Source organism: Trichoderma gamsii, assembly GCF_001481775.2.
Source record: "Trichoderma gamsii strain T6085 chromosome Unknown Scaffold_14.2, whole genome shotgun sequence".
Classification (NCBI taxonomy): Eukaryota; Fungi; Ascomycota; class Sordariomycetes; order Hypocreales; family Hypocreaceae; genus Trichoderma; species Trichoderma gamsii.
The window spans coordinates 440,728-457,738 of record NW_020171351.1 but is presented as its reverse complement, the minus strand read 5'-3'; the positions used below and the strand labels follow the sequence as shown (position 1 = coordinate 457,738).

At 48.6% G+C, this 17,011-nt stretch overlaps 2 protein-coding genes across 2 annotated transcripts; one reads left to right on the top strand and one right to left on the bottom strand.

Moving 5' to 3' along the window:
* Positions 1-803: 803 nt before the first annotated feature.
* TGAM01_v204825 (DNA polymerase gamma, mitochondrial) lies at positions 804-4,363 on the bottom strand (the record flags this gene model as incomplete). The annotated part of the gene is made up of 2 exons (XM_024549516.1): positions 804-4,135; positions 4,195-4,363. 2 exons carry the CDS (start codon positions 4,361-4,363, stop codon positions 804-806), a joined length of 3,501 nt encoding a protein of 1,166 aa, XP_024405746.1.
* Positions 4,364-11,442: 7,079 nt separating this feature from the next.
* On the top strand, positions 11,443-15,462 carry TGAM01_v204824 (ATP-binding cassette, subfamily B (MDR/TAP), member 1; the record flags this gene model as incomplete). Its single annotated transcript, XM_018801477.1, has 1 exon — positions 11,443-15,462. The coding sequence occupies one exon, from the start codon at positions 11,443-11,445 to the stop codon at positions 15,460-15,462; it is 4,020 nt and encodes a 1,339-aa protein (XP_018665270.1).
* Between the last annotated feature and the right edge of the window lie 1,549 nt (positions 15,463-17,011).

Genomic DNA, 17,011 nt, shown 5'->3' with positions numbered 1-17,011 from the left:
CGTTTCGTTTTCGTATTAAGGGATGCAATTAAGACCGCTTTAGCATTTGTGTATTGGCTGCAGATGGTGAATCGATGGGTTGATAGGCGTTCTGATCGCCTTGATGGAAAGACATTGTCAGGTCGCTGGGCACATGCAGTTATATCGGGCAGAAAAGACCCTGTTATTCTAGGCACACATGCATACATAAATCAAGTTGGCGCGGCAGCGCTCAGCCTCATAAGGCATAATCTAGCCCAGAATGTATCCAATGGGTTTGCAAATAAAAATAACAGAGACTGTGAATTGGATAAACACATACATCAAAATAACATCCACAGCGCTGCAAGTCTGATTCCTGGAACACTGGCGCGTGTAGTATTGCCTTTCATATGTCGACTCACTTTTTTTTTTTTTTTTTTTTTTTTTTTTGGGTTCCGTAGCTTGGATACATAGAGGCATCAGATTATTCTGACAAAATGTTACATTGCACTTTTGTATTTTCTTTTTCCTATTCGTACACTCTTACACATCTAGACATAGTAGATACCTAGTACAGTCGTAATAGTAAGCGACAATCCAGTACAGGTAGGTACCTAAGTAATGTTCCACCTTTTATCACGAAAAGATTGCCAAAAAACCATAATCCTCTACCCCCTAAAGAAAACACCAGTAGTCATACGCTCAACTCCAAGCCATTCCATAATTTTTCAGCAAAATCCGAGAAAAAGCAAGCCAGCTGTTATACATGTTTACATCATCCCTTGTCTGTTTTGATAATTGCACTCATATCGTACACCATATCGACCCAGTAGAACTCTCTTCTAAGGCTTAACCCAAGCCATTTTACTCTTCGTGTATTGGCCCTCACCTTGGTATTTGAAAGCCAATGTCTCGGAATCTTGTATCGGCGAACCCAGAGGTATGACATCACGTTCCGAAGGGAACGATGATGGCGCATTATGCCCCTGAGGGGGGTTCTTTGCATTGAACGGAAGCACGCCCTTCAACGATACTGCTCGCGGCTTCGGTGCTGCTCGCGGCTTCGGTGCTGCTCGCGGCTTCGGTGCTGCTCGCGGCTTTGGTGCTGCTCGCGGTTTCGATTGTGTAGGCGTCCGCGGTTTCGACAGTGTGACGCCGCGAATCTCTTTGATAATATCCTGCAGCTCCGTTTCATCGCTCGCAATCTGAGCTCTAATAAACTGAGTACTGCTTCCCGACGAATCCTGAAGTTTCTGCATAACAGGCGTGCGCGGCGTATAGGAAATATCATCCAGCTTGGGGGCGAATCTAGGATCCGGAACGACGGACGAATCAAGCTGTGCCTCGGAACCCATAGCCAAGAGAGTCTGGATATCTAGACTTTCGCCAGGAGGGATTGCATCGGGATGACTTGGCGTAATGCAGTCCATGTCGACTTCTTTGCGGAGAACGTGATCGATATCGATAGCAGAGAAGAATGCACAGGATTGGGGGAGGTCGTTAATCCCTACTTGCTGTGCAAACATGGCTCGAGTCCAAATGTTTGCTACTTGGAGTGCAAGCGCTGCCTTGTACTTATCTTCACTCTTCACCAGGTATCGAACCTCGTCGTGAACTGAGATGGCCAGCCGAGCGTCGAGATTGAAGCGACGGATCAAGTAATCCATCGAGACAATCAGTAAATGGAGATAGTCGACGCCCGATGACTGAATAGCCCAGTTGATGCGAGAAGGCAAGTAACCGCCTTTGCTCACAAAGCGGCTCATGAGCGCCTGTGTGATTCCCGCTCCCAACACCGGTGTCCTGGCCCAGTCCTGTTCGGCGAATTCTTCCAGTTTATTGAATACAAAAGATTCCGTCCCCCCTCTCCAAAACAGGCGCTTGTTTATCGTCTTTCGATTGGTCTTGATGCCCTTGGTATTGGCATACAGCCTCTGTGCAATCTCCGTAGTCTCGGCCTCAGACAGCTTGGGGTTGAACTGTCGTAAGAGAGTAGCTGCAAACTTGAGCCCAGCTCCGTAAATGCGCCCGTAATTGAAGATTTTGGCTTGGTTTCTAGAGATGCCCAAAATCGATGCTGTCCGCGAATGTAGGTCCGTGCCTGCTGCTTTGGTACCCTCGAGAGTCATAAAGCCGATGGCGTTTCCGCCGTGGATTTTGAAGGTCGCATCGCCTACTAGACTTGCAATCCAAAGCTCTTCTGAGTCTACATCGGCACCGACAAAGCAGTAGCCAGCTGGAGCCTTGACCATGGATTTCAACTCGGATCCAACACGGTTCTTCTTGGCATTGCTTGCCGTTAGCCAGGTATTCTCGACCGCTCGCCGAGTAATGGTACCCATGGGGACAATTTGAGGCAATATAAAGCCTTGAGTATTCTCTCCATCCTTCTTGGCCTCAGGCAAATCCTTCTCATAGACAACCATTTGCGACATAATTCTATCACGCGCACTCATCCAGTATGAGCATGATGCATTCATTTCCAGCGCTTCCTTGGCATATTCATACTCGGATGAAAGGGTACCATTTTCAAAGTAATTTAGATACCCCTTTGCCATGGGATTGGCGCAGCGAGCAGTAGGCCCATCTTTATGTGGAAGTTTAAAGTAAGAGTGTTTGTAATCGTCGCGCAAATCCGGGTCAGAGTCATCAAAGAGGCATTCTGACATGAGCTTCGCAGTGTAAGTGGACACAGCATCCGGATCAACTCGAAATACCCAACCATATTGGTTGGACCAGAATAACGGATGCCCATCCCAAGCCAGCTTCAGCAGCAAAGGCGCAATGCGAGTCCGTATTGACAGGTTAATGGGGGCGTCATTTTTGGCAAAGAGATCTTTGTACCATTTCGGCATGCCCGGCTTCTTTTGTCTTGCAGCTGGCCTCGGCGGATCGTTCTTTCGTTTCCCCTTGACCATTCTGATCTCTTGGCCGGACCAGTCTAGCTGCATCATCCAAGGGTCGTTTTGCCAGATCTCGGGGTGATCTTTTATTTCCAAAGCTTTCTCTGCCAATGCCACCAATCTTTCATGAACCGACGCAGAGAGTTTCTGGTATGTGGCCTCTGCATTGGCAATGTAGGAGTTCCAAGTATCATTAACCGGTAAAATGACAGAAGACAGGTGCCGTAGAGCTGCAAAGCTAACTGGATGCGGGCAAACTTCCAAGAAGCTGGGTAGGATGGCTTGATACACCCTATGAGTAACAGACACATCCGCAGCGCAGTATTCGAGAAGTTGATCCAGTTTCTCCATCACACCGTCGCGGTCTAATTCACCGAAATCATCCCGTATTGCCTTGTCGATGGTGACATTAAGATGAAACTTGGCCACATCTCGAAGAGAGTTGATTGAGCTCTTCTCTACCCATAACTCCTCTTCTTCGTGCATACTTGAGTTACTCAAAAGCTCAACCATGCCGTGATCGACGGTTTCGCCCGCTATCCTCTCTCTGGTCTCTCGATTCTTCTTTGCTTTCACCCAGGTCGGGCGTTGTTGTGAGCACATGCCATTTACGGCAACGTGCAAGGACATGGTATCGAGAAATCCGGTCCTAGTCTGCTTCAGGTTGTATTCTTCCAAAATTCTTGCTCTGTCATAGCCGACATTGTGCCCAACGACGATGCGGTCGGTGGTCGGATCCCCCAATGGTATCAGATGCTTGTCCTCGGTCGATTCGCCCAGCAGCCAAGGAGATAACCAAGAATACCAGGCCGTAGGACTGACTGCGCAAGCCATTACTGCATATGGGCTTTCTTTCCACATGACCTCTGTGTCAAAACACAGCATCTCTTCATTAGGCGCTTCTACCGACTCTGTCCGGCCATCAGGATAGTATTTTGTCCACCCGCTTTGTCGCATCCATCTTTTCGGCCTCAGGGGGACATTTGCGCAAGCGAACTCCTTGGCGTACTGCAAATGCGAACCAGCGCAATCAATTCCAAGCTTATAGAAGTGTTCGTCGAGGGTGTCACCGTGAAGTTTAGGGAGGTCAAAGGCAATGGGGCTGGAAGCATCTGTATTCTTGCCATAGAGCTCATGGCGCTTCAAATGATCCACAGACAATCTCACTAGGTCTTCGGGCGGAGGGTTGGAGCCGTTTGGAAATATCTGAGGGAAGATGTATTCGCTGAGTTGCTGTACACCAACTTCGTTGTATCGCGACGTCGAAGGCACTGGTGTTGCGCCGTTAGCTACCAATCCCGATTGCAAACAGTGTCGCAAATAGGCTTACAAGACAGCGATCTTAAGTCCTTCGACTCAGACTCCTGGGTGAGAGTTGCGAGCCATCGCGACGGCGCTCTTCTCCAAACACTCTGGCGTCCTTGGTGGCGAGCAAGCCGAACAAAGCTTGCAATCGGAGCTCGCTGGAGCTGGCCAGCGGCAGAGTAAAGAGCTCTCATAAGCGTTGGTGAGACATCAAAAAGGGGCGACTGTGCACCAACGAGCCTCTAGAGACGAAGATGGGATGAAAAGAAGGGGAAAGTCAAGTTGCGATCCAGCCGCGAACGTTGCGACCGAAGTAGCGATTCACGAGGAAAACTTTCATGCTTTCGAGGGCGACGAAGGGAATTTTAGTGGGGTGGGTCGCAAGCGCTGCAAGGGTGAGCTTATCAATTACAATTAGTAGCTGCGGAGATGGCAAAAGTGACGTTTTGGACGGGGCGAGTGTAAAAGTTGATGCCCTGCAGAGGGAGAGGATCGGTGGCTTGTTTTCAGTTATAAATCATTTGATTGCTATTATGAGAGACGGTATCACAGATGCAGACGGCCCCCAAAAATCGGCCAGATCGAAAAAGTTGCAGCCGTTCAGATGCAGCAGACAGGCATTAGAGCTGCCCCTCACTCAGCCAGTTGATCGCTGCCGGTTTCTGGTACGCCCCGCCATTGGTCCAAAGTCCCGATTTGGAAATGGAGAATAGAAGCCATCTTCGAGTCTTTGCAGCAGCCAAGCACCGCAAGGCTGATTGTCCAAGCACAGAGCACAGTACTGCCTAGCAATTAGTACCTAGTAAAGGAGCGGTAGATATGCAAGTTTTCACTCAGGTACCTAGTAGATGCACATTACATTCAGCCTTGGTAAGATCTAACAGCTTGTGAGGGTCAACTTTGTAACAGTATTTCCAGTCCATCAATTACATGCAACTGCATTTTAACACATCAAAAGCTGCATCAAGGACCTATACCATACAGTCATCGTTTTACCAAGCCTAGGTAGGTAGGTAACTGTGGTTACAACTAATACACAGCAGATAAAAAAAACAGCACTGAACCTGCCAAATCTCTCTGCAAAATGGCAAATGCAGTTAAGAGCAGTACTAAACCTAGAGTTACTACTCAATGAGCCAAAGCGCAGTCACGCATCATGTGCCTTCTTTCTTCTTTCTTTCTCTCTCACTGTAAAGCTTCATGTTATTTATACGTAGACAAGATTAGACACACTTTTTGCCGAGTGTATTCTTTCAAGGGTAGCACAAACGCTTCCTCCCTGGGTCTTGCACAATCTACTGTCAATACTCACAGCCAACTTTTTACGTCGACAAAATCGCCTTGTCTTCTCCCTCTGCTTTTTCTCACCGAGCCTTGTGCTTTTTTTTTTTTTACTTTTTCATATCCGGTGCAATTCTTATCCAGCTATCTCTAGATTGCAGATATCAAAATGGAGAGGGATAATATAACGATGCAAGAGATACCGTGTGTCGAATGTGTTCTTCGTCTTACTTCGAAGCCGCCGAGACAGCATTTCCCTTGCTACACTCAACATACCGGTACTCACAGTGGCCATATCTATGCGTTAACTAAGTGTGGCATTGACAAATCGGTTTAGATTCGATGGGTCTTGGTTGCTTCAAGTGTACCCTTGAAAGTCAAATCTGCCACCTGGTATACTGATTTTCTCCTCTTCTCTTACATTTGATTAGACCCGGTCTAAGGATTATTCAGTTGCCCATTCGTGCAATTAATACAGGCATAGAATTCCAGGCTGCTTGCGTAAGACGCCATAGAGGACAAGAGGTAGATCGTCGCATAGCTTGAAGAGCCCGATTAATTGACCTACTGACTCAAAAGCTGGATCAGGTCGAAAACTTTGACATCCTTGGAGAGAAGACGTTACGGGCTCTCTTCACACCTCAACAGCAAACATACGTGCATGGTGTCTCGGCAGCTTTGACCAATGGCCAATCATCGGTGAGCATTCTACAAGCATTAATCTGCAAGTACAATGGTTCTAAGCGTGTGTATATACAACAGGTGTCTGGTCAACGTCAAGTGGGCGCTTTGGGCTGGCAATTTCCACGGCGATCGCAGCGGCACGAAGTCGACGCTGACTGGCCAAGAATTGAGCGTCATGACACTCGGCAAGAAAATGAAAGGGTCAATACCGAAACGGACAGCACGGGAGCTCAAACGAACGGCACGGGGGCCCAAACAAATCGCACGGAATCTCGAAGAGCAAATTTAGGAGCCCAGCTAGCAATTATTAGAGCTCGAATACAGAATCAGCGCAGAACAGGTAATCAGTAGACGCCGCCAAGATGCTGACGAGGCTTGCTCTACACCAATAAACGTCTCTTGAGTTCGGATTCGCCGGTAATGGAGATATGACTCGTTTCATTTCTTCCGTGTTGGAATGATGAGAATCCGCTGCGCCCCTTTAATAGTCTGACTGGAGCAACCTCGATTGAGTAAAAGATACTACATGATGATAATTTGCATGCAGAGCAAGTGGGGACACTCGTCATTTATGAGCTGAAAGGCTCAAAGGGGTATTCTTGGAAAGGTTTGATTTTCTCTGTGACTCTGGTTGGTTGGTTCACACGGTTCGCGGCTGGATTCACAATTTAGACGGTTGATACGGCTACCCCCCTTTCTGCTTTACCTTGACACAAGTACGTTACGAACTTACAATAGTCATTAAGTAATGGTATATGCTGCTTTTAGTAGTAGACAGATGCGAAATGGAGGGCCATGTTTGCTTTTAGGCAGCTGAATTAAATGGTGTTTTGAAACAAAAAAGGGGAGGGTAGGCAGCAACATTGTGGAAAGACTGACGATGGGATAGACATTGAAGTTTGAGAGAAAAAGAGAGAAATGAAATTATTGCTCGAGATTTGCCGTTCTTGCGTATCAGACAGGCGTATTCGACCCCTGAGCGAGCCTACATTTTCAGTTATGAAATTGAATATTGGTGGTGGCGGCGTTGTACACCAACCACACCCATTAGCGAAGGCATGATGGGCAAAGACGGGATTCAAAGCTCCATTCCAAACTACATTTCCATAGTTGCGACTCCTTTCATGTCTCGTCTACTCCGTTTCTAAATTAAGCATTCGTAATCTGTGGCGAGATGGTTGGGAGTTGGAGGGGCGATTTGGGCATCCATACACGGCGGAACTCCGCCGTTCATTCTACGCTCGCGAATAGGCAGATAAGATTTTTGTGGATATAGAAAAAGAAAAAGAAAACAACATGAATCAAGGCGTTTATGAGACGGAAAAGGGGAAAAAGGAATGATCTCGCCCGGGCTCGAACCGGGGACCTTTTCGGTGGTGTCAACAGATGTTGTTAACGAAATGTCATGACCAACTAGACCACGAAACCATTTGATATTCCTGATTGGATGTTTCAGCTCGGGATTGAGAGCATTCATGTAAGCTAGCGTTTGCCGGCATTGAGCATCATCTCGTCACCAAGACTCTATAATGCAGTGCTTTTAGCTGCTGGTTGGGATGGTTGCTGATGTTGTGATATCACAACGTCACCCCATCAATACGGATTTACGGCAGCGAATGCCGGAGGTAGCGGGGTGTTGACAGCCCGGATGGGGCCGTACAGGACGACCGCCGGTAGAGGCTACTGGCAATGTTGCATTGTATGTAACAGCACTAGAGGCACAAACATGGGTATGGCTGAAGCATCGAGCATACTCATTTGATAGGCTTTGAGGCAGACTTGACTTACTTTCACGGGTTGATGCCTGATCTGGGTGCCTGGCAGGGGATATTCGGTTTTCAAAAAATGAAAGAATAGGTACAAGTAAAATGGAATAACTGAAACGTTAACTTGGAGCCTGATGTCCAATCTGCTGTATTCTGTGCGATCCTTCCGAAACGGATTTCATATTGGTGTTGTGCTGGCCGAGTCAAATAAAGCCGAGATAGAGATGCGTGGATGACGAGCTATTGCCACTTACGAACATGCTTTACTGCCCGTATGACACATCAGCCTTGCCCGCAAATCCTCGACTGTCGGACTGTAGCAGGACTCCGTCCGAAGGAATTGATCCATGGCGCTGATACTCCATCCTTGATAGCGCATGGCTATCGCCAGATTACCTTTTCTGCAGCGGCATGGTACACGCCCAGGTAGCTCTACTTACAGCGGTTGAATCTCCATACAGCCATTAAATGCTAGCATTAGCGCTAGGTGCAAGCGCAAGCAGCTTGTGCTCTTAATGTCGGGATTCGAAAGCCTGGGGTGCCAGCTTTGAGCTAGGCCAGCGGGATTCGGTAACCGGAATTGCGAGGCTCGATAAACAACAGCATTGCAGAATAAACCCTGCGCTGCAAATCAATGAACTGCATCGTGGCAATGGGTTGGATCTTGAACCTTTGTTGAGCATTGATTGGTTGGTTGAGCTCGAGCTAATCCATATTGTAAATGGCAATTTTTGCTGACAAGAAACGCACACCTAAATTTAGATCGAATAGTAATTAGATTGCATAGAGTGGCTATCCGATGCCATTCACTACACCTTTTCTCAGCCTTCTAGATGACGTGAATTGATTGAAAATACGGCTTTGCAAAAAGTGCTTTATCTGCGTATCAATACGCCTTGCGCCAGACAACAGCACTCCTATTCTACTGCTGAGCGGTAAGTAAAGGGATGATTACCCCTACGTAAAACCGCCAATCGCTTTTTTGCTTTGGGCGGTCTGGAGTTCGGATACCTTCTTCAATGCGAGGGCTATACAAGCAAACTTTAACTTTTATCCTTCAAGGTCCAGAGTCAGCTGGAATTGCCCCTAAAAGGCAGATGCTTTCCACAGGAAAATCAAGCTATCAGCTGGCTGTAAATCATGGATTGTTATTTCCGTATCACAGGTACTGTAGATGTGCCATACACATGGTTTCCAGGTTGCAAAATACATGTATTCGAAACAGATTGCGGCGCGTCAATTACATAAGATGCTAAATAAGATAGGAGGGGCCTTCTGTGAAAATAGGACGCGGGGCTAGTAGATATCAGCTGGGGTCCCACGCCGACTGGAAGGCCGAATTTGGGACCAAACATCGTTCGAGAAGTGACCACCCCGGCCTTGCTCGTGGCTGAGGCTACAATCGTGATGCCTTCGGGATTCGGGCTCGGGCTGCGACCCGAAGTTCTCGAAATCAGGAGTCATAGCGCTCCATACTTGGAGACGCTGGTGCTAAAGAGCGTGAGCAGGTGTTATCGTTGCCACCGGTAAATGAGTCAATGATGAAAGACAAAGACGTAATGGTACTGCAGCAGCATTATGCGCATTATTCTTTATTTTCTTTATTTTCGAAGGTGCAGGCCGTAGCAGTACGTATTTTTCTTGCCCTGTTTGGCAATCACCTAGATTGATAAAAGCGAGATGGCTTAGATCGTCGCGGGGGGGCTTGAATGTACATGTACATTCATACACTGGCCATACGATAACCACCAGATCTTCACCACTACTACCCCTCGCCTTGAATCAAAATGCTATTCACTATCGTGGTCATCATGTCATCAATACTCACTCATCACATATACAGAGACATCATTTGCAAACGCCCGTTGCACTGGTGCTACCTTTTTCTGCTGGGCGTATCAACAACGTCCGTGTACTGGTCAGATGCCACGAATCTCGCCAGCGTGAGCACCGAGATACGCGTACTCGCACAACTAAATACGGGCCACGACAGGCGCCGAGTCATATGCTGGTAGCCTCTGAGAGCAGTGAAAAGCGTAGATTCCTAGACAAGAGCATGTAGTACGCACGATCAGCTGTGAATCTGCGTAATATCATGATACATGAGTACGACATGCACCGTTATTGCAAATTGACGATATTCGACGTTGATGCCAAGGGTCGCGGTACCTTCACGAGCCACAGGGAGATTTACAGGGCACCTCGCCCACTATTGCCCGGCTAGCCTAGCGCGATGCGTATTCGTTGCTAAGCAGGGACTAGCTCGAGGGGTGCTGTGGGCGAAATCAGCTCCTTGTCGTGTGGAGGGTACTGGTACTTTCAATGTCTGCTGATGGTATAGGTACTTTTGCACTCATTACATGCAGTGTCATCCTGCTGAGCCAAAGTGACTCCGAAGGCTCGCCATTGATAACTATGAGCAACTTTCAGGCCAAACACAGGGGAAAAAAGAGTCATCGCACAAGGGAGAAACAAGTTTTCACAGCAAGAGCCTCCGAGACGCGGCGCCTTGTACTGTCGAGAAAAAGCTCCCCTGGCCGGTCTAAGCGAGAAACACCCGTATCCTTGGGTGGACCGGGCTTGAGATACTAGGTAGTAGTAGCCTTCAATTGATCCTCCCAAACTCCTATTCGAATCTTCAGTGCTAAAACAAAGACCTTCATCTCGCCAACGCCATGCCCGCCCCCTGCTTTTCGGTCAGCGCCCGCCCTACAGTATCTTCGCGGGGCCCTACTGGAACCCGTTAGCTGCTGCGAAAATGGATGCCTTGTTTTGTGTTTTCCCTCTGGCTCGGAGGGGGTGAAGTCAAGTCTCTTGCGCCGGTGGCTGGAATGCGTCGTCGTGTCGTCCTTGTACGTGTGCCTTTCGTACCTATTTGCGGGACTCCAGTAGCACAGGCAAGTACTGGGTACCCGCCTCATTATACGAAATACGGTGCGGCGCAAGCTCTGTATCCCGCACCTGACGATAAGCTAAGCCTCTTCGGGCAATGTGAACGCTGAATGAGGCAGCGACGAAAAGAAACGGCTCCGCTCGCGCTTGTAACGGGTACATACCCTGGTAGGGACGGCTTTCACGCTTTCCGGTGCGCTTCATTATTGCCGCTAAACTGCAGTGGGGCCGGCCCGCGAGAGCATGGCGCGAAGTACTTCTTCTGCTGCTGCCTCGATTTTCTGGAGTCCGAGCATCACATCTTCAGGCCTCGCCACTTGGCTTGTGTTTGTTCTTCTGTAAAAGAGCTATATATCCCGCTGTAGCCTCTTCTTTCACTTGCCCCTCGCAGCATCGCAGGGACTTTTAATTTTTTGTGTTTTTCTTTTCTTCTTCTTTGCATCTCAGCTCCGTATCACACCACACTCGTTTCATTCAGCGAGTAACAGCGTCCATCTCATCTCGCTTTCTCCCCCCGGCCGACGCAGCGACATATTGCCGTTTTCTATTGCATCGAACTGCCGTCCATCTCGCATTGGTGTCATCACGACCACTAAACGCCGCTGTTCCTCCGCCAAAGCCGCCTGCAGCAGGCGCGCAACTGAGCGACCATGTCTGCCGACGAGAAAACGCCCATAGGCGTGGAATCGGCGCCAGCCTCAAGCCACAGCAACTCCTCCGATGTCGATGCCACGCTTTCATCCAGGGCCGGCCGCGATGCTGATCTGAAAAAGGTGGACTCCAAGGTACCCACCCCTCCGGCTCCCAAGGCCGACGACATCGATGAGCTTTACGCGCATCTGCCTCCACACCAGGCCGAGATCTTGAAGCGCCAGGTCTACACCCCGGAGCTCAAGGCCGGTGTCAAGGCCGTCTACCGATACTCGTCTCGAACCGATCTGGCCATCATCTTCGTTTCCTCCATCTGTGCCATTGCTTCTGGAGCCGCCATTCCTCTGATGACCGTCATCTTCGGTAACCTCCAACACGTGTTCCAGGAGTACTTCTACTCCCAGGGCTCCATGACCTATGACCAATTTGTTAGCAAGCTGAGCCACTTTGTCCTTTACTTTGTGTACTTGGCCATTGGAGAATTCATCGTCACCTACATCTGCACTGTCGGTTTCATTTACACTGGCGAGCACATCGCTGCCAAGATTCGTGAGCACTATCTCGAGAGCTGCATGCGCCAGAACATTGGTTTCTTCGATAAGATCGGTGCCGGTGAAGTTACCACGCGCATCACCTCTGATACCAATCTCATCCAGGATGGTATCTCTGAAAAGGTTTCTCTCACCCTCGCTGCTCTTGCTACCTTCGTCACTGCATTCGTCATCGGCTTCATCAACTACTGGAAGTTGACTCTTATTCTCTCCTCCACCGTCTTCGCCTTGGTTATCAACGTCGGCACTGGTGGTAGTATCATGCTCAAGCACAACAAGGCTTCCCTTGAGGCTTATGCTCAGGGTGGTAGCGTGGCGGATGAAGTTTTGAGCTCGGTCCGAAACGCCGTTGCTTTTGGCACTCAAGATCGCCTGGCCAAGCAGTATGACAAGCATCTTCAAAAGGCCGAGTTCTTTGGATCTCGCGTCAAGACTTCCATGGCTGTCATGGTCGCCGGCATGATGCTGATTCTGTACCTCAACTACGGCCTTGCGTTCTGGCAAGGTAGCAAGTTCCTCGTCGAGGGTATCATCCCGCTGTCCAAGGTCCTGATCATCATGATGTCTGTCATGATTGGTGCCTTCAATCTCGGCAACGTTACTCCCAACATTCAGGCCTTCACTACTGCTCTTGCCGCCGCCGCCAAAATCTTCAACACCATCGACCGAGTCTCTCCTTTGGATCCCAGTGACGACAAGGGCGAAAAGATTGAAAACTTCCAAGGAAACATTCGTCTGGAAAATGTTGAGCACATTTACCCATCCCGACCCGAGGTTAAGGTCATGAACGGCGTCACTCTCGAGATTCCTGCTGGTAAAACGACTGCTTTGGTTGGAGCCTCCGGATCTGGCAAGAGTACCATTGTTGGTTTGGTTGAAAGATTCTACGACCCTGTTGGAGGCACAGTCTACCTTGATGGCCATGACATTAGCAAGCTCAATCTCAGATGGCTACGTCAACAAATGGCCCTTGTCAGCCAGGAACCTACTCTCTTCGGAACTTCCATCTACAACAATATCCGCCACGGTTTGATCGGTACAGCACATGAACACGAGAGCGAGGAGAAGCAACGCGAGCTTGTTACCGCAGCAGCTGTCAAGGCCAATGCCCACGAATTCATTTCTGCTCTCCCTGAAGGATACGAGACGAACGTTGGCGAACGTGGTTTCCTGTTGTCTGGTGGTCAGAAGCAACGTATCGCTATTGCTCGTGCTGTCGTATCGAACCCTAAGATCTTGCTGCTGGATGAAGCCACTTCTGCTCTTGATACCAAGTCCGAAGGTGTTGTTCAGGCCGCTTTGGAAGCCGCTTCACAAGGCCGAACCACCATCACCATTGCCCACAGACTGTCTACCATCAAAGATGCTCACAACATCGTCGTCATGTCTCAAGGCAGCATCGTGGAACAAGGTACCCACGATGAGCTTCTCGAGAAACAGGGTGCCTACTACAACCTTGTTTCAGCCCAAAAGATTGCCGTCGCTGTTCAGGATACGCCCGCCGAAGAAGAGGAAGAAATCGATGAAAAGACCGAGCTCCTCATTCGCAAGCATACTACTAACAAGGATGAGTACGAAGCCGACCCCGATGACGATATTGTCGCCAAACTCGACCGATCAGCTACACAAAAGTCCGCCTCAAGCATTGCCCTTCAGCAGAAGCGAAAGGAAGAAGAGGATAAGGAGTATAGCTTGTGGACCCTTATTAAACTGATTGCCTCTTTCAACGGTCCTGAGGTGAAGCTGATGATTGTTGGTCTCTTTTTCTCTGCCATTTGCGGTGGCGGTAACCCTACGTCTGCAGTCTTCTTCGCCAAACAAATCGTCACCCTTTCGCAGCCCATCACCCCCGAGAATGCGCATCACATCAAGAAGACTTCGGATTTCTGGAGTGCCATGTTCTTGATGCTTGCCTTTGTTCAGTTCATCGCCTTCTCAGCTCAGGGTTACTTGTTTGCTAAATGTTCCGAGCGTCTTGTTCACCGTGTTCGAGACCGTGCCTTCCGCTCAATGTTGCGCCAAGATGTTGCCTTCTTTGACAAGGACGAGAATACTGCCGGTGCTTTGACTTCCTTCCTTTCGACTGAGACAACTTACGTCGCTGGACTTAGTGGTGCTACGCTCGGTACTTTGCTCATGATGTGGACAACCTTGATTACTGCCATTGTCGTGTCGGTTTCCATTGGATGGAAGCTCGCGCTCGTCTCTACTGCTACTATTCCCCTTTTGCTGGCATGTGGTTTCTTCCGTTTCTGGCTGCTTGCCCACTTCCAAAGGCGCTCCAAGGCAGCGTATGCCTCCTCCGCCACTTTTGCTTCCGAGGCTATCTCTGCCATCCGAACTGTAGCCGCTCTTACCCGCGAGGACGATGTCTTGAGGATGTACCACGATTCCCTTGCTGAACAGCAGCGACGAAGTCTTAGGTCTGTGTTGAAGTCCAGCTCTTTGTACGCCGCTTCGCAGTCACTCGTCTTCTTGATTTTCGCCCTGGGCTTCTGGTATGGTGGAACCCTGATTGGAAAGGGCGAATATGACCTGTTCCAATTCTTCCTTTGCTTCATGGCCATCATCTTTGGTGCCCAGTCAGCTGGCACGATTTTCTCTTTTGCCCCGGATATGGGAAAAGCACACCACGCTGCCAAGGAGTTGAAGACTTTGTTTGATCGCAAGCCCGCCATCGATACCTGGTCAGAGGAAGGCCAGCCCGTGACCCAAGTCGATGGTATACTGGAGTTTCGCGACGTCCATTTCCGCTACCCGACCCGCCCTGAGCAGCCAGTTCTGCGAGGCTTGAACTTGACCATCCAACCTGGACAGTACGTTGCTCTTGTCGGTGCCTCTGGCTGTGGTAAGAGTACTACTATTGCTCTCTTGGAACGATTCTATGACCCTCTGAGCGGTGGCGTTTTCATGGATGGTAAGGAGATTAGCACCCTCAACTTGAACGATTATCGATCATTTATCGCGCTTGTCAGCCAAGAGCCTACACTGTACCAGGGAACTATCAAAGAAAATATCTTGCTTGGATCTGCCGAAGAGAATGTTCCGGACGAGGCCGTTGAGTATGCCTGCCGCGAAGCCAACATCTATGACTTTATTGTTTCTTTGCCTGAGGGTTTCAACACTGTTGTGGGTAGCAAGGGCACGCTGCTGTCTGGTGGCCAGAAGCAGCGAATTGCCATTGCCCGAGCACTTATCCGCAACCCCAAGATCCTGCTTCTTGATGAAGCCACATCTGCTTTGGATTCCGAGTCCGAACACGTTGTGCAAGCTGCTCTGGACAAGGCCGCCAAGGGTCGCACGACAATTGCCGTGGCTCACCGTCTTAGCACAATCCAGAAGGCGGACGTTATCTACGTGTTCAACCAGGGCCGCATTGTCGAAGCTGGCACTCACCCTGAGCTGATGAAGAAGAACGGTCGCTATGCTGAGCTAGTCAACCTCCAGAGCTTGGCCAAGAACAACTAAATCTGATTTTGGTTTCTTACCTTTCTGGTTGATGGGGGGTTTTCCCCACCCAGTTTCGAATTATTATTATTATTTGCGCATGAGATATCCTGGCAGCAAACACAAAGCTGACCTTATCCATCTATTGGCGTTTGATTGGTGATTTTATAGACAAAGAAAGAGGAATGACAGCAGCCTTAGAAATAGTCTTCAGGATCTGATGGAGTGGAAGAAGAGGGAAACGTTTTTATCCCCTTTCCGGATTTTTTCTTGTTTTTTTGAGCAAAAAAGTGTATTTAATCGCATGTCATCAACAAGTCTGAGTGATGTATTATCCCAGGACTTGACGCATACTCTTCTCTCTTCTACATTTGTACTTGCTTTTGCCTTCTTTTTTTTCTTTCTTTCATGATGACAAAGGGGGGTTTCCAGAAGCATCATATCTGTTTGCTGGCCTCCCCCCTTTCTTCAAGACGCTTTATTTACGCAATGCTACGGCGACGGAGTGCATGAGATAAGACGAGGGCCCGAACATCTAGCCGTCAAACATGCAGATTTCTGTATGATATGGCTTGGAGGCCTGTGGTTATGAATGAATAAAGAATACTTATCATATACAATTTCCTAACTTTCTGTTTGAACGTGATTTGTGTGTAGTAGACTCGTAGATTTCACTTCTCTCCCTATTGATAAACTTCATGCATATATAACCCCCGTACACTGCCCAATTAAACTCAATCTTGCCTATTTCAACTGATCTTGTTATCATATCCGACAGAATTGAATTGCGCAGTGGACGTATCAGACCGTGGCGAGGCAGCGAAAGCGTAGCTAATAATTTCTTTTTGTTGCGGGTTTAGGTACTGTTGGCGGAAGCGTGAGTTTGAACAGAGAAGTGAACATGTTATGATGAATAACTGATTACTGTGTGGGGTTTCCACCTTTGAGTCGACACGATGAACTAAATGAGTATGCCGCTGAACACAGCTTCTGAGCAGAAAAGCGGCATTGTTTGTTTGCCTTGAGCTTTAATTGGTGGGCATGTACCATGCGTTTTACTGCTTGGTTGATGGTAGCCTTTGTCGATAAACCAACAGTGAACGATGGAAGCACCGTCGTTTGAACTGACCAGCGTAGATGTGGGTATTCTGCTCCCAATATATAATACTGGTCGACGGCGACATCGATTGCCTGCCTCTTTTGTACAGTGCTCTTGATGAAGATAAACACCACCTAGATATTCCGAATCTTAAAACTGGGTAAATAATTTCTTAACAGGACTTATCTAGCAGACTTTGTTGGATGCTCGTCCGACTGCAGCCACTTTTTATAAGCGTACCGTTCTTTTCCGTTCAAACGAGGCGATCTAAAGATGAAGAGACTGACAGTAACTAGAGCAATGCCGCCCTACAATATTTCAAAGAAGAGAAGGAGGCAGAGCGCTGGGGGAGACTATGACTATGAAGAAATTACCGTTGAAGAAGTACGCAAAAAAGTGGTTGTGAAAGAGAGTTTTGTGAAGGATGGTCAGAAGGGCCATTCAGCACGCTCTGATATTCGTCATCTACGC